General features: G+C 47.2%; 1 protein-coding gene across 3 annotated transcripts in view; it reads left to right on the plus strand.

Annotated features, from left to right (window-relative positions):
• Window positions 1-1,300: 1,300 nt before the first annotated feature.
• Raver2 (ribonucleoprotein, PTB binding 2) overlaps window positions 1,301-17,824 on the plus strand; it is a 75,980-nt gene continuing 59,456 nt past the window's right edge. For 2 of the 3 annotated variants that reach the window (XM_060365970.1, XM_060365971.1), the window contains exon 1: window positions 1,301-1,633. In XM_060365970.1, coding sequence (XP_060221953.1) covers window positions 1,418-1,633 — 216 coding nt within the window. In that variant the 5' untranslated portion in view covers window positions 1,301-1,417. The remainder of the gene's footprint in view (window positions 1,634-17,824) is intronic. The other variant, XM_060365969.1, reaches the window with a different exon arrangement.

Consider the following 17,824-nt stretch of genomic DNA (forward strand, 5'->3'; position numbering starts at 1 on the left):
GAACCCTGGCCTGCATCAAGCCTCTTCCACCTTAACTGGCTTTTGTTGGAATTTTTTTTTTTTTTGATCACAGCAAGAGAAGAAGAAACAAAGTGAAGTGTTTATGAGGCAGACTTCACATTATTAGCTAGTTGAGGCAATCCTGAATACATAAACAGCATTTGCTAACCCCACCCCTCTCTAATCCCCAAAGCGTTTCTATTGCTCCAAAGGGATAGCTGAGCCCGTGAGCCAGTCATGCTCAGTGACCCGCTCTTCTCGGGCCCTGTCTAGCCCACTCTTGGTTTTGCCCTGTGGGTTTACCCGGTGGGCGGAATCACACGGTGTGTGGCCAATCGTCTTTATCTTCTTTCTCTTAGGAATCCGGAGGCCTGTGGCTCTGGACTAGGGCTGTGTCAATCCTGGGGTACTGCCTGGACTCACTGGAATGAGGTAAGTATTTGAGAACGGTTTGAGGACTATTAACCATAATTTTGGGGTAGAGTCATTCCGGATGACTTATTTCATATGACTTAGAACATTTGGGCCTAATCAGACCAGATTCCATTTCTTCAAGTGCAATGTGAAGAAAACAAGCTCTGCCTAATTGGATTTTTAAGTGAAATACTGTATCATACTTAGAAATATCTACCAGGTGGCACCGTTAACACAGGGCGTGATGGTGTTAGAGCACACGCAAGTGCGTGCTCCCGTTTGCTGATGGCCCTCCCAGCTGGTGCCGTCAGGGGCTGTTAGATTTTTGCGGATCTCACTTTGCCTAGGTATAGCTCTCCACGGTGTTTCCGCTTCCAGGTTTTCATTCAGATCACCGAGGAACTTGTTCTTCTGCCCCTCTGCTCTTCTAATCTTCCGTTCGGCTTTGATTAGTGCCGCAAACACAACCAGCCAGGTTGTCCATCTTCGGCGGCAGAGCGACCGATGAAAGACACTCATCTCTTACACACAACCAAGTCCTACCAAATATACCTTCCCTCAGCATCTTTTCTTCTCAGATAACCTCCTGTGTAATTTTTCATCGGAAACTTGAACTCTGACAGATGCGCACTTCTCGATGTGTTAGAATTGAGGCCGGGAGTTCTCTGGGTCTGCGCAGTGGCACCCAGGGCCACCGGGTTTGGAAGGCAAGGCCGAGCCAGCGTCGATAAGGGCTTCAGGGGTTCGAGTCCCACCAAAGCACCGCGTCCTAGATTCCGCAGGTGTCATGGGAGGGGGGGGAATGAGGGGGCGGAGCATCGGGGGCGTGACCGAGCAGGGCGTGTCTCGGGGCTCCGCCCCCTCTCGCGTCGGCGGCTGCGGCGCCTCCCCCGCCCGCGCGTCCTTGCTCGGCGTCCGGCCCGCCTCGCCCCCGCGCGGGCTCTCCGCTCTGTCTGGCCGCGGCGCTCCGGCCTCGCCGAGTCTGCAGCGGGGCGTCGGGAAGATGGCGGCGCGGGGAGGCGGCGCGGGGGGCGCGGGCCCGGAATCCGGACCCCGTGCCGGGGCGGAGGGAGAGGCCGCGGAGCCCGCGCTGCGCCCGGGGGAGGTGGCCACGCTGCACCCTCAGGAGGTGGCCGCGCGGCTGCAGCGGATGCGACGGGAACTGAGCAACCGGCGGAAAATCCTGGTGAAAAACCTGCCCCAGGACAGCAGCTCCCAGGTACGGGCGCCAGGCCGGGGTGACCGGGCTGGGCTTGGGGGACACTGCAATCCCGAGGAGTCCGTGATGGTCCGGGCGCCCGGGAGAGGTAGGGCAGCGTGTGGGGAAACTGAGGCTGGGTGAGGCGGGACGGCTGGTGCTGGGACGGGGGCTTCGGGGGCGGTTGTCCACGCGTCTGGCCCGGACTTTGTGTTCTCTCCAGCCCAAGGCGACGTCGTAGGTGGGTGGAGGTGCGCGGAGGGGAGCTGGGGAGCTCAGGTTTAGGGGACCGGCTTCCGGAGCCCCCCTCGGGAAGGGGAAGGGGTCCCGCGGAGGGGGTCGGAGACTTGCGTTGCTACGGGGGGCGGCGTCCCGGGAGAGCCGGGGGAGCCGTGCTGCAGAAGCACTTGACCAAGTTTGTATGAAACAACTTTGCTCCGCTTGCGAAGGCCGCAGAGAGCCGAGGTTGACCCTGCGCCGGGAGATTCTTGCAGCCCTTTTGCCAAACCAAGTATGGCAGGATTTGTACCTCACTGGCTTGCGCGGAGTTTAAAGTTAAGCTACTCAGCATCTTTAATCCAGATTAACTGTTGCTTCTGGATCAGAAAGCCTGGGTCGATTTAACTTTTTTCCCCCCTGATTTCGAAAGTTAAAAGCTTGTTGTAGGAGAGCATGAGAATTTGGGGGATTTACCTCCGATTCATATTCATTCATTCTCATTCAGAGTTTACCCCCATCCCCCCTTTTTTTTTCTTTCCACACGTTTTCTCCTTTCTTTCTTTGAGGCAGCGTTTTTAGTATCCCAGGCAGTCCTTGATGAATTCCTGATCGTTCTTTCTCCACCTCCCATGTGCTGGGATTTCAGGTGCTCACCACACGCTCAGCAAAACAGCCCAGCGCGCGCGTGTGTGTGTGTGTGTGTGTGTGTGTCCCCGAAACTTCATGAGTGCCTGCAGTGCTCCACCATCTGAGCCCCACACCCCGTGTTACCTTTCTCCCCTTTCTTGTGTACACGTATGCAGATGCATTTTTTAAAATCCAAGACATGAAAAACAGTTTAATGCTCTTTAGGTTTCTTCCGTGTGCAGATGGTCTTACATTTCATGGGTAGGTATTTAAACATGTAAACTAAATCTGCTGAGCTGCCTCCATAGGACGGCAAAACAAAAGGGATTTCATAACTTGTAATAGGCTGCCCTATCAGGGTTTGCAAGAGGACTGCGTAGTGACAGTTGCATGCTCTCTGTGACTTGTAGAACATGACAAATGCCTACCTCATTACCGTTGGTAGACCTTATGTAGCCACAATAAACATGAGCCAACAAACTCATAACATGTCATCGGGGGCATCTCATCATCGCAAGACATGCCGCAACGCCAACTTTCCTCTGTCAGGTGATGTTCTGTGTTGCTGCCTGAAGGACCTCTGCAATGGAAAAGCAGCCTTCCTGCCAAGGAATGGCGAAGGTCTCCGTGGAGCTCAGGGAGAGGGGTGCTTGGGAGAAGCAGGTGGCAGAAGCATCGCCTGTGATGGACAGTCTAGCAGAAGATGGAGAAGTGTCTGGATTTCCTCTGCAGAATGTCAACTATTTCTGTTATCATGTTCCCCTGCATGAAGTCTGAAAACACTTAATGCAAATTCAAGTCTGTTCTGTCTGTTCTTGCTTCGCTGTTCCCGTCTGCATTTCTGTTCCTAAAAGAGGTGGAGAATAAACCCAAGGGTTTTAGGAACTATTTCAGTCCCACCTCATATGTAATGACAGAAGGCTTTTTGAGATTCAAGTCTGTGATTGTTTTGGGGGCAGGGATGTATTTTTTTTTTTCTGTTTTAAACTTATTAAATCTCAGGATTTTCTGTAAAAGTAGCAAGTTTATTTGCATAAACTAACAAATAAAATTGGTTTAAGTTGTCTCAGTGAAGTCATTTAAATTCTTACACCAAGCTCAATTCTTATGCCATATATATATATTTATATATCATAATAATGTTCATATATGTGGCATAATGCATATGTATCCATGTATGACATAACTGGAGAGATTCACCTAAAAGTCAAACCAGAACTGCCAGTCAGTAGTTAAGCAAAGGTTTCCTGACTTGTCCTGCCATCGATCTTTTCTCTAGTAATGTGTTTAATGAAGTGTTTTGATAGTTCTGATACACGGATTTGAAATCTAAACGGATCTGTCTTAGATTCCATGTGAGGTATGTAGGAACGTGCCCTTTCTCCACCCCTCCCCACGGCCTCCTCATCCTCAGCACTTATATTAGCTTTGCCAGTTTTCTGTTCATGCTCATAGCTAACAATGGCCAATGTTACTTAAGTGAAATAGGCTTAAGTATGCTAACTTCAAAAAATTAATGAAAGGAAAGTCCAATAGATTATTTTTTCTTTAATAATGGATGTTTTTACATGTCTAGTACAATTCAGTTTCTGGGTTGTATTTCATGAACATGTTCAGTATGACCTTTTTTTTTTTTTTCCCTTTGGGATTTTGTCTTTAACGTCCCTCAACAATGTATGGTTTTTCCTTAGTGACTATATTTTGTTTTCAGCTTACTAATCAAAGTCTAACTTTCATTTATATCTTTTTGCCAGGAAGGATTATATTACCTGAACTAAAACTACATACTTAACTGTTATAAAGGTTGTGTTTAATTATTAATCAGTTTTTTGAAATAATCTATTTCTAGAGTTTATGTAATTCATTCATTTATTTTAAAATATCACTCTAAGGGCTGACCTAGTTGGCTTTCTGTTACTGTGATTGAAACCAAAAATAGAGTTGGTTTTAGTTTATGGTTTATTGTCCATCGTCAAGGGAAGCCAGGACAGGAACTCAGGGCAGGGACCTGGAGGCAGAACCTGAAGCAGAGGTCACAGGAACCCTGTTTATTGGTTCGCTTCCTACGGCCTGCTCAGCCTGCTTTTTTATACAACTCAGGACCACTTGCCCAGGAATGGCACCACCCTCAGTGATCTGGGTTCTCCCCTGTCAATCATTAATCAAGAAAATACCCCACAGCCTTGCCCACAGGCCAATGGAGGCAGCTCCTCAACTGACGTTCCCCCTTCCTAGCTGAGCCTAGCTTGTGTCAGGTTAACCAAAAACCTAACCAGCACAGGTTGTCAGACTGTACAGAAGCTACTGTTTGCTCCTTGATTAATACTGTTAAGCTCCTTGATAATTCATTCTTAATATATTAAAAACACGGTTATTTTATTTTCGGAATGTGTATGTGCATGTATGTATGTGTATCATGTGCATGCCTGAGGCCCACAGAGTTCTGAGAAGGGCATCAGGTCCCCTGGAACTGGAGTTAGTTCTGAGTGACTATTAGCCTCTGTGTGGGTGCTGGAAACTGAACCCCAGTCCTCTGAGGTTCATGTGCTCCTACTCACTGAACTGCCTCTTAGCCCTTCCTACACACCCATCTTTTCTGAGGCAGCACCTCTCACTAGTCTGGAGCGCACCCATTGGTCTGGGCTGCCTGGCCAGCAAGCCCCAGTCTTCTCCCGTCTCCCCCTTCCCAGCCCTGGGATTACAAGAATCTGACATTTTTGCAAAGTTCTGAAGATTGAACTCAGATTGTGATGCCAGCACTTACTGACCAAGCTAGTTCCCCAGCTTCTGGGTAATTTCTTTTTTAAATGTAGCTCTTTAAAATACAACTTTAATTTCTTTTACATGTTTGTGTAACATTTACAGTGACATCCTACAGCTTCACAGCTTCTGTGATTTAAATATTTATAGAAAGTATTTTTAAAGTGATGCCTTTAGAAGTACGTGCATGAAATACCTTATAGAAATACAAACTATAAAATCCTGCTGGTCCCGATGGCACAGGCCTGTAATACCAGCTCCTTGGGAGGCTGAGGCAGGGGCACTGTAAGTATAAGATCTTCCTGGGCTACAGAACAAGTTCCAGGTCCAGCCTGGGCAACTTAGTGAGATCCCATTTCAAAGAGTCAAAAGCAGAAACAGGGATAGTTGGGAATATAGCTCGGTGCTTGGCTGGCAAATGCCTGGGTTTGATCCCCAGTCCTGGGGCATAACATGGAATACATAAGCACACACATGCAGACACAGGTTGAAGTCTTTATAGTAATATTACTATGCGTCCAGCCAGACCCGCTCTCCTCTGCCCCCTTAACTTCCTGCAAGCTTCTTGGCTCTTGTTTTCCCAGGCCCAGCTTTGAATCAGGTCTCTCTACCTTTTCGGAGAGATTCTTGTAACTTTTCAGTTTGTCATTTCCTGTGGTCCTTCCCATCGCTTGTGTCTTAGCCTGTCCTCCTTCATACAGTATCCCTGTATCACTTAAGAGATAAATCCCAGCTCCCCCCCCCCCCTTTTTTTTTTTTTGCTTTAAAGAAGTAAAAATCCCTGGGCCGAGGAGATGGTTCGTTGGATAAAGGCACCCGTTCTCCAAGCATGAGGACTGGAGTTCTGTTCTCAGAACCCCAAAGTTGTGCAGCTTAGCACTCAGGTGACGGAAACTCGGGTTCCCCAAGGCAAATCAGTTAACTACATTGGGCTCCAGGTTCAGCTGAAGATCCTGTCAGTAAAGCAGAGGACAATCAGGGAAGACTGGCAGTGTCTCCTGCAAGCCTCCACACACATGGCACATTTCACAGGCACCTGGACACACATACACACATGAAAAAGAAATTAAAAATGACCCTGCAGAAAACCAGTGGCTTCATCTACCTACTACCCGTCCCTCAACTGTTCTTCATAGTAAAAAATAGTGGCTCTCATTTAGACTGCGGTATGAGTGAAGCTGGCTAAAGCTTTGTGTTCTGAAAATTTTCTGTGTTGTGTTCTACCAGTAACTCTGGATTTAAAAGCGATTTAGCTAAAGCTCATTACAAAATACGTTTCTTTGTTTTTTCCTCTCTGAAATTTGACACTTACAGAAAGTGTACTTTTTTTTTATCCTATGGGTTTCCATATTCCTGTTCTTTTTTAAAAATTATTATTATTAGCTTATTGTATTTTGCTTGCATATATATGTATGCACTTTGTGTATTCCTGGTACCCAGAAATAGGGGTGCCAGGAAAAGGTATTGGAACCCCTGGAACTGAAGTTACAGGCAGTTAGGTGTAAGCTGTCGTGCGGGCGCCAAGAGCCAAACCCAGGCTGTCTGAGAGGGCAACACGTGTTCTTAGCTGCTGAGCCATTGCTCCAGCCTCGCAGACATGAACTCTGTGATGGAGACGTGAAGGGATGGAAATCTAAGGTCCTTAGGCTTTTAGGATTCGGCCTCCGACTGCGTCTGTGGATCCGCTCCCATTAGTCTTGCTCTGGGTTCTAGGCTAGTGTTATCAAGCTGCCCAGATCCGGATCCCTGGCACGTCATGCCCCTGTGATTTGGTAGTAAGGTCTTTAAATAGTAGTGTTTTGGAATGTAATTTACTTATGGTGAATAATTCAATTATTTATAATAAATAACTTTTAGTGAATAATGCTATGAACACTAGGCTGTCATTTCCTTTTATTTGTGGTCCTGGGCCATCAAACTGGTCCTCACCCATGCTGGGCAATTGGTTTGTGTCTTAGCCACACTGCAGCTATGAGCTCTGTGTGCAGGTTTTTTTTTTTTTTTGTTTTTTTTTTGCATCTCAGTTTAGGATCCTACTTACTTAAGGTAATGTCCTGCTGAGTAGTGGTAGTTGCATTTCTAGACCCTTTTGTATCTTTACTTGATTCTGTTTTAAAAGAGGACATTTACATTTACATTTGTCAGTGTGTGTGTGTGTGTGTGTGTGTGTGTGTGTGTGTATGAGTGTTTTGTTCTCATTGTGGTGTGTGCTTAAACATCTGGTAGTGATTCATCGGGAGCACTTAGGAGTAACAACCAGGCCAATGACTGAAGAAGGAAAATACTGTGTCCTGTCGCTTTGGATGTAGTTTATTTCAGGGTGCCCTGCTGGTAGGTAGTGGAGGAGCTGGACTGTTATCTCACGAGGCCCTTTTGACAGCTGTAAACACCCAAGTGCTGTTTAGTTTAGCCTTATGGAACCCAGGCATTGGGCGTTCTGGCTGATCCGATCTTTGAAAAGCTACTTATTCCTTTTCTCTTTTGCATTAAGATAAAAACAGTGGACATTTCTCATACACTTTCTGCCTTTCAGCTTTTTAAAAAGCACTGTTTAAAAAGAAGACATGTAATTCAATAATTATGACCGCTTTTTAATTCACTTTTCCTGACAGTAGGGGAGTGTTTTCTCATTTTAAAATTATTCTTCTTTAATCAACATTGTATTTTAGGAGGCTGGAGGGATGGCTCAGTGGTGAAGAGCACTTGCTACTCTTGCAGAGGACCTGGATTTGGTTTCTGGCACCCATATGGTGACTTACAAACATTCATAACTCCAATTCCATATACCCTCTTCTGGCCTCCTTATGCACCAGGCATGCATTTGGTGCACGTACATAAATACACACATACACACACATACATACATAAACACACACACATACACACCTTGTTTTCATTCCTTCTGAGACAGATAGAGCTTTGCCTGGGGATGCTTTTTTGTCCCTGCAGACCCAGGCGGCTTCTACTTTGGGGCCCAGAGAGTCACAGGTTTCCCAGCAGGACAGAGTGACACATACATTCCTATATACATGAAGGCAAACACACACACACAGTAAAACTAAATCTTCTATTTTTTTTAGAAAAAAAAAAAAGATTATTATCTGAAAATTCTGTTACATTTAGTTTTCTAATGTAATTAAGCAGAATTAAATTGTCGGCTCTAGCTGCCTGGTGTAAGAAGGCCACTGAAAACTGTTGAAGAGACATCCTTGTAGATTTCTGGGACACCACAGCCTCCTCAAGTTTTGACTGTTGGCAGAAATTCTTGACAAGTGTTTCAGAAATGCTGTTCTCTGCTCTTGCAGCCACATTCTAGAAAAGCATTTTGTGGCCTGCCTAAGAGCATATCCCCAAAAGCCTCACATAATCCAGAGAGCATGGGCCCAGTCACCGAACAGGTTACTGCCTTCGCACAACCCTTGACAGTTGCATTCCCATCTTTTCCATAGAAGGAATATGTTGGGAGATGTTTAGTTTTGCAGGTCTGAGTTTTAACATCTGTTGAAATTCGCTTGCTCTTGGTGCAAGGATTACACAGCCCCACGGTAACATCTAAGCAGCTTCGGGCGGCAGCGGGCTCTCGGCTGCTGGCCACAGGTGCGCCTGTATCTGAGGGCAGACCTCCAGAAGGGTGAAGAATTAAAGGTCATTGCCCCTGAAGTGAAGCTTGGAACCTAGGGGAAGCTAGATGAAATCAACCCTAATTGGGGTTTCTGCTTCGATCGCCCCAACACCCATCTCTTCTCTGTAGTTGGGCTTAGTTATCCTTAGCCTGGTGGAAAGAGGCAAGCCAAGGAATGCTAAACCCCTTTTAAAAAAAAAATGAAAAAAGAAAGAAAGAAGAAAACACAATGGACAAATTTGGCTGTTTTAGTTTGCCCACACACGGCTGCCTTACTTGGCGTGTTCGTGTGCACTGGGAGGGGAGGTAGGCGGCTAGTAGGGAGAGCCAACACTTGGCTTCTTCCCTCTCCCTTTTAGGTGCTGATTGATGGTTACCTGCAGGATTGCCCTGAGGGGCTGGGCCGGACTGTGGCACTTGCTCTGCAGATCAGCTCCCCACCTTTTGCACCACTCTGGGGGGGGGGTTAGCCTGTGCTCAGGACTGCTGATCAAATTAATAGGGTTCTCTGGGATCTGGCTGCCTGTTCCCTGGGGTCCTCAGGAGATATGCCCATCTGGGTGAATGGAGGGGCTGACTGCATCAGCTGTTTCCTATCCAGCGGCACCCTGGATTTCTGACCAGTATTTGGCTGGGTCATCACACCTTCCCTTTGGCAGCTTCGGCTCAGGTGTATGGAACCATGGTTCCCTACAGGAAAACCACAGGATTCCTTTAATCATTTGTCGTTTTGTCTTTTTAAAAACAAACACAACCCCAAACTCCGCAGCTCTTTACTTTTAGTTCTTGGCCTTCCCAGTGGTTCCTTCCTCTTCCCTGTAGGCCTTCATCGTCCATGCCTTACAGTCACTAGCTTTTCAGTGTGCCGTTCTAAGCACACCCAGCCTTCCCCCTGGAGCCCCGCCCCTACGTCACTGTGGTGTGGCCGGGCTTCTCTGTTCAGTGTACAGAAGTGACAAAAGCCCATGAACCCGATCCTTCCCCTCCGCCCGAGGAACTACTTCAAAAATAGGCAGTAACTGGACCTCAGCCCATCCTTCCACAGTGGGATGGCTCAGCAGGGCACCACACCGAAGCCGGGCTGCCCAGGTGGCTCTGCGGGCACAGGTGTCTGCTCCTTACAAACGGTTGTTCTTAAAAAGGCGTGTGAGAGCACGTGCATGCATGCACGTGTGTGTGTGTGTGTGTGTGTGTGTGTGTGTATACGTGTGTACATGAATATGTGTTTGCACGTGTATAGGGTTAGGAGGACAGCTTCAAGAGTCTACTACCTCCTCCATCTACCTCTTGAGACAGCCTTTCTCATTGGTTCTCCAACTGGGCTAGGCTGGCCGGTGAGCCTCTGTGTCCACTTCCCGAGTGCTAGGATTACACATGCCTCCACACCTGGCATCTTTATGCGCATTCTGCGGATTAAGTTTAGGTCTTTGTGCTCGAAGGGCGAGTGCTTTACTGAGCTCCTGAGCAGCACCTCACATTGGTTACAAGTGCTGACCTAACAAAGAATTTTAATAAAATACAGGAGCTCAGCATTTTCCACCCTCCAGGGTTGTAGAAGACATCCCATTTAACACAGGGGCTCTAGCACACTTTTAAAAGCTTGTTTTTCATTATGCGTAGGCGTGCGTGTCTGCACGTACCTGTGTGAGTGGGACTGCAGGTGTGGGAGGCCAAAGGCATCAGATTCCGTGGAGCTAGAGTTACAGAACGGTGAGAGTTGCCTCATGGGCTCTAGGAACTGAACTCTGGTCCTCTGGGAGAGCAGAAAGTGCTTTTCATTGCTGAATTATATCTCTATCGATAACAAAAAGTTTAATTAATTATTATTGTGTATGTGCGTGTGGAGGTCAGAGGACGGCCTTGTGGACTCCTCTGCTGCCTTACCAGCACTGGGCAGTGAGCAGCCTTCCCCACTGAGCCGTCTTGCTGGTCCTGATGCTAGCTCATTTTCAACATATTTTGTTTCACAGGAGCCACGGTGAGGAGTCCTACTCCACCCCAGACAATTTCCTCTGTTATTGATGTCTTAATTATAATAAAGTGTATAAATTTTGTTTCCTTAGAAACTGTGACCATTGATACTGTTTTGACTAATAACTTGCTATCTTTCTAATCACTGGTCTTTGGGACGTGATTCCAAGTTCCTCTGGTCATCTTAGTTATTTTCTCTGAATGTACACCATTACGATGGTGTCTTTGCTATGGTGTCTTTTAAAGTGTGGCTCCCTAGCCTGAGTCTAGGAGGATTCAGAAGTTCCTTAGCGCTCTCTTTCCTCTGAGAATCTGTGATAATAATAGGTTAAAATTTTTGGGAGGGTACTTAACACCACCTGGATCATAGACTACCTAGTGTATAATGACATTTCAACACTATGCAATCAGAATTGCTTACTCCCATATTATTGATAGGAAAGCAAATATAAAATTAACATTGAATAAGTTGCCTGAGATCACTGAGCTAATTAGGGTTAAAGTGGAGAACTGACGTCTTAATTGATTCCAAAGCTTGTGTTCTTATCTGACGAAGTGCTACACCCATAAACCCTCTCCCACACATTACTGTAAGTGTCTTAAAGGACAGGGGTCATAGCGTAGTCACCTCTGTGTCAGCACTGTTTAACCCAGAAGCCATCAAGAGATGGCAGTGTAAAGGTAACTTTTGTTTGCTCCATGTAATTGTCTTCCAGGCTTCTGACTGAATTGCTCTGCTTGCCCTCAAACTAACTCGAGCAGTCTGCTCTAATCTTCTGGCTCCTTCTCATTCTCTGGCTCGTTCTGTCTTTATCTGTGTCTAGTTTGTTCTCCCTCAACCCCTCTCTGTTAAATTCTCCTGGTAAAACTGCCTCTGAATTCCACAAACCGAACTGCCATGAACTCAGCTCCATTGCACTGCCTCTCAACTCACTGACTCAGCCAAACTGCCTGACCACAATTCAGAGGTCTGCACGCTGCTAAGGGCTGAGATTAATGTTGTGTACCCCCCCCCCACACACCTATGCTTTCCTTTACCTGCTACTTGCTCTTTACCAGGCGGGCCTTGCACTCAGAGATCTGCTTGCCTCTGTCTCCTGGTTTGATTAAAGGCGTGTCTGTGTTCCAGCCACATCACACAGAACTGGAAGGTCTTTGGAGGTGCTCTCTTGCCAGAGCAGCCGTGTTCTGGATAAAAATTCCTCTCCATGGCAGAACAGAAAGGGAGCACCTACCTGCTTTGTTCTGAAACGCTGCGTGTCTGTTAGCATGCTTGGCAAGCTCCCACAGTGGGCTGGGTGAAGACATGCTGTGGTGTCTGACTGGATTAGCTCTTGGCAGTGAGATTGTCTCTCAACACACTCTCACACCTGCACACACACATTTACTTGAAGTTAGTCAATTATGAGTCTGTTGAAAGCTGTATCTTCTCTCTGGAAAGTGCTATTATTCATAGCCATGGAAATCCACATGTAATTTCAAAGGGTTACAGGTCTCTTGTGGCTTACCCCTGATCTCAGTAGAGGATTGTAGACCAGGCTGAAACATGCTGTTGGTAGGCCAGAGCCACTCTGATTATGCCTTGGGGCATGCCTGAGTCTAGACCGAGTTCTGGGTTGCTGGTAAGATACCTCCGGTGGGCTCATGTCTATGAACACTTGGTCCCCTGAGCTTGTGATGCTGTTTTGGAAGGCTCTGGAGCCTGTCTAGAAAAGTAGGTCACCAGGAGTGGACCTTACAGTTTCTGGGGTATCCCACTTCCTGTCTGGTCTCTGCCACTGCCATTCCTTCTCCAGGATGACCTGTATCCCCAAATCATGAGCCAGTTCCCCATAAGTTGTGTCTTGTCCAGTATGTGGTCACAGCAATGGGAAAAGTGACAATGTGGTGACCCAAAGCCTCTGTACGTACCTCTTTTCTCCTCTCTTTTACTTTTTTGTTTGTTTTGTTTTTTGTTTTTGTTTTTTTTTTTCAAGGCAAGGTTTCTCTGTGTAGCCCTGGCTGTGCTGGATCTTGCCCTGTAGACCAGGCTGGCTTTGCACTCATACAGATCCGCCTGCCTTTGCCTCCCAAGTGCTGGGATTAAAGGTGTGTACCACCATGCTCTTGGATCTTTCTTTTACATTAAAATTTTTTTCCCTAAAGATTTATTTAGTTGTTTATTTAATGTAGATGAGTGTTCTATCTGCATGTATACCTGCATGCCAGAAGAGGGCATCAGGTCCTAGTATAGATGGTTGTGAGCCACCACGTGGTTGCTGGGAATTGAACTCGGTACAAGAAATGGTTTCACTGAGTAGCTCAGGCTGGCCTCAGGTTTACAGCCTTCCCCCTCAGCCTCCAGAGTGCTGACATTAAAAGCCTGCACCACCCATGCCTGCCTCAATGGTCCAGCGCATCTCCTGGAGAAGAGCTTTCATTATGGAGCGCCATGGACCACGCCTGTGTGTGGTGGGGATGGTATCTCGTCCGGGAGAGATAATGTAAATTGGGCTCCTTTTTGTTCTTTTTGAAAATGTCAGTCTTGAAGCACATCGTGTTTGCTGTAGAAGTTTTTATCACTCTCAGGTGCTCTCAGTTTGCCAAAGTTTTCTTGTAAGATTCTTTTGGGGGCCTGGGTATAATGGCACCCACCTGTAAACCCAGAACTCAGAAGGCAGAGGAAGAGGAGGCCTGGGGCTACACACATGAGAGCGTGTCAAATAAAATGAAGAAGATGAGAGATGGCTCAGGGTAGTTCCTGTGTGTTAACCGTGGGGACCCCTGCCTGGCAGCTCAGTGCCCGCTTACCAAGCTACATGTGTTCGCACCTGCTATCCTAGTGCGGGGACACAGACTGGAGGATCTCTGGCCAGCTGGTCTGGCTGAAGCGAGCTCCGGGTTTACCGGGTTTATACAATAAGACAGAACGAGCACTGAGGGGATATGTCTCAGCGGTTAAGAGCACTGGCTGGTCTTCCAGAAGTCCGGAGTTCAATTCCCCGCAACCACATGGCGGCTCACCACCATCTGTAATGGAATGTGATTCCCTCTTCTGCTGTGCATGAAAACAGTGTTCATATACATTAAATAGATAAATTGTTAAAAAAAATAGGATAAAATGAAATAAAATGGAGGGCAACTGAGGAAGACATCTGTTGTCCCCCCTCTGGCCTCCACGTGTGCATGTGTGCAGTGCCAACACATGCACACACATTCCCACCTGCACACACACATAACACACATTCACACCTGCACACACACATAACACACATTCAGTATTTCACACAGACACACCAGCTGCGCACGTACATGCACAAGCTCACGCCTGCGTACACACACTTGCACACGCGCATATGTGCACACACTGACTGAAGACAGAGGCAACTCTCTTGAGCCTCTGGACTCTTTTCTAGGCGCTGTGCTCTTGAGTTATTGTAGATTATGAACTGTTCCTTCCCCAACCTTATTTGTAATTGTTTTCTGTTAAACATCTGTTTCCACCTGAATTTCAGAATACTAGCTGAAGCCATTAAGGGTTATTGGCACCTGTGCTTGTGCCTGCATTCACTTCCCCACCCCCACTCCAGCCACACCTGCTCCGGCGGCTTTTCTGTCTTTCCCCAGCCAGCTACTGTGATTGCCCTCTCTTAGTTCTTAATTTGCTTTTATGTCCTGGACTTTGGATCTTCTATTATCCTGCCTGTTGAACTACTTTAAAAAAAAAAAAAAAAAATCCAAATTAGTGTTTGCTTCGCTGACTCTGGGAATTTTTGTAGCCTGAGCTAGAGTGAAAGCGGTGGCTTTTACAAGACTGTGTGAAGCTGGGGTGCTTCAGATTTTGAAATAAAATGTCAAATGTACAGACAAGCGGCACAAGGGTTTTCCTTCCCGGAAGTGCTGGACCACGCCACGGTGCGCACTCACGCCAGATACCATCATTGATTGCTTAGTGAGGGGTATGCTTTTAGAGGCCTTGCCATTGTGTGGGTATCACTGTACGCACACACACAGACTTGAGTGGTGTAGGCCAGTTACTGCAGAGGCCGTGCAAGGGATCCTTTTAGAAGGATAGAGATGTTCAGGGAGATACATTTGAGACTAACCATCCTGTCCTTTTGAAGCATTCGAATGCGTCCAGTTGCTAGTTCACAGACTCACAGTTTCCTGGCCCCTTCAGAGGGTGTTATCCCATTACTAGAATGACTTTTATATTTGGGCCGCAAATGGCTCCTCTGTTGTTTTGGAAAAGTTGTAGATTTAGAGTACAAAATTGCATGGAGAAGGAGAAGACTTGGTAGGTAGGTGTGCTGTTTTGCAAGCATGAGGGCCTGCTGGCCCCAGGGAACAGCAGTAAGGAAGCAGTATGCTTTACAGGAAACTGTCTCCTAAGCAGAGTGGTCAGTAGACTGCTTAAAAGAACGCTGTAGGGACTACATCGGTCAGTAAAGCCATCATTGACTATTAGCTGCATGTGCCATATACTGCATGGCCTATAATTACACAGTCTGCAATGGGTAAGAATAAAATGCCGGGCCAAGACCTTCAGTAGGCATGGCTAGATGATTAAGAGTTTATCAGCCAAAATAAGCTGTGGGCGTTTATTTTAAGGGAGTGACACAACCAGACATTTAGCTGCCAGAACCAAGTGACTTGGTTTCAGTTTTGCCCCCCAAGGAATTTGCATGGTGGACATCCTGACCCTGTTCCTGTCCTAGTCCCTGTTGTAAGGCTAGCAGGTCAGTGATGCAGCTAGCTCTAGGAATGTGATGGGAGTAAGAGTTTCCTGATTTCATGGGTTTATTGTTGTTACAAAGACACTTAAGAAACGCAATGCAGTGCAGTGGATCACTGTTTGCTATGAGCTCTGCCAGCCAGAATAAAATCCTAGCTACATCTCATGCCTTCTAAGCAAGTCATTTACATGTAGGCCTGACTTTAACATAGGTCCCCATCTTGAAACTACATTTCAACATCCAGCTGCTGCAGTTGTGAGGATTAATCAAAATACTGTCCATACAGTGCTAGGCTATAGTAAACAGCCAGCCTTTCCCCTTAGCTAACTGCTAAGACAAATGCCAAATATGTGTTTCTTTAGGCCAAGACAAGGTTCTCTTACCCCAAACGTGGAACCCAGGACTTGGGAGATAGGGTAGTCGATAAAATTTGCTATGCAGGTGTGAAATCCTGGACCAATCCCTAGCACACAGGTTTAAAAAATACACACACACACACACACACACACACACACACACACACACTCTTAAAGCCAGGCTTGGTGGCATTTGCTGATCATCCCAGCGCTGGGGCAATTGAGACAGGAAGATTCCTGAGGCTCACTGGCTAGCCAGCCTCGCTGAGCCCCAGATTCCAGGGAGAGACTCTGACTCAAAGTGGACCAAGTTTCAGGCCAATGAGGGGTTTTAGTGGGGCCGCAGAGGCACTTGCTGTGAAGCCTAATGCCCTGTGCTCCAGCCTCCACGCGGTGGGAGAGAAATAACTCCTACAGGTTGTCCTCTGATCTCCCCCACCCACGCTGTGGCGCTTCCCTCCCCAATAAGAGAAACCCTGTCTAAAATAAATAAGGTGGCTTTCCCCCAGGATGGCTCTGAAAGCGAAGAAGAAAGCCCCTTTCCCTCCCAGAGCCAAAGCAAAGGCCTTGAAATCCAAGAAGGTGTTGCTGAGAGCCGTCCACAGCCACAGAAGGAAGATGCAAACGCTACCCACAACCTGGCCGCTGCACTGCAGAGCGCGCCCAGGAGAGACAAGCTGAGCACTACAGCGGCACCATGTTCCCTCTGACCACCGAGTCAGCCACAGAGAAGGAGGAAACAACACCCCTGTGTACATCGCGGATGTCAAGGCTAGCAAGCACCAGATCAAACAGGCTGAGAATAAACTGCCGGTCGATGTGGCTAAAGGAGAGAGGAAGCTATTTGCTCGGCTGCCCCCTGATTGCCATGCTCTCTGAATGTTGAAGCCAAATTAGGATTATCTAAGCTGAGTCCAGCAGCTAGTTCTGAATACACATTGGGTTTTGTTTTGTTTTGTTTTTCAGCACAAAAAAGGGTGGAGGGGGCTGGAAAAATAGCTCAGCAAATTAGGACTATTTACTACTCTTGCAGAGGACCTGGGTTCCATTCTCAGCACCCTAAGGGTGCCTCAGGACTGTTTGTAACTCCAGTTCTAGAGCGTCTGACACCTCTTCTGGTCACCTGAGGCTCCCGAACATGTGGCACCCATGAACTCATGCAGGTGCACACATGTATGTGTGACGTGACAGAGGAAGATGTTTGACATTAACCTCTGGCCTCTATACATGCACTCACATGCACACCCACACACCTGCATGCTTGTACTCGCGCACCAAGAATTGCTGTTTGACTTGCTGCTGAGTTCCATTAAAACACATGCATGGCTGTGGAAGAGAGGAGACAGGATAGGAGCCTGCTATAGAGGGTTCTCTGAAAGGCTCCACCCGACGGGATCAAAGCAGATGCTGAGACTCACGGTCAAACTTTGGGCAGAGCGCAGGGAGTCTTATGGAAGAAGGAGGGAATAGAAGGACACAGAGGGGACTGGAGGCCCACAAGGAGACTAACAAAGCTAAAAATTCTGAGCCCAGGGTGGTCCTGCAGAGACTGATGCACCAACCAAGGCATGCATGGAGAAGACCTAGGCCCCCTGCTCAGATATAGCCAATTGGCAGCTTAGTCTCCATGTGGGTCCCTGAGTTTGGGGAGCAGGGGCTATCTCTGTCATGAACTCAGTTGGTTGCCTGCTCTTTGATCACTTGCCCCTGACAATGTGGCCTTACCAGGCCACAGAGGAAGAGGATCCAGGCAGTCTTGATGAGGCTTGATAAGCTATGGGCAGATTACAGAGGAGAACTCCCCTTTCAGTGGATTAGGGGAATGGGATGAGGGGAAAAAGGAGGAAGGGTGGGACTGAGAGGAATTGAGGGAGGGGGCTTCAATCAGGCTATATGATGAATAAGTTGTAAAAAAAATTAAAATTAAAAAAATATGCCATGA

Source organism: Meriones unguiculatus, chromosome 12 (assembly GCF_030254825.1).
Source record: "Meriones unguiculatus strain TT.TT164.6M chromosome 12, Bangor_MerUng_6.1, whole genome shotgun sequence".
Taxonomy (NCBI): domain Eukaryota; kingdom Metazoa; phylum Chordata; class Mammalia; order Rodentia; family Muridae; genus Meriones; species Meriones unguiculatus.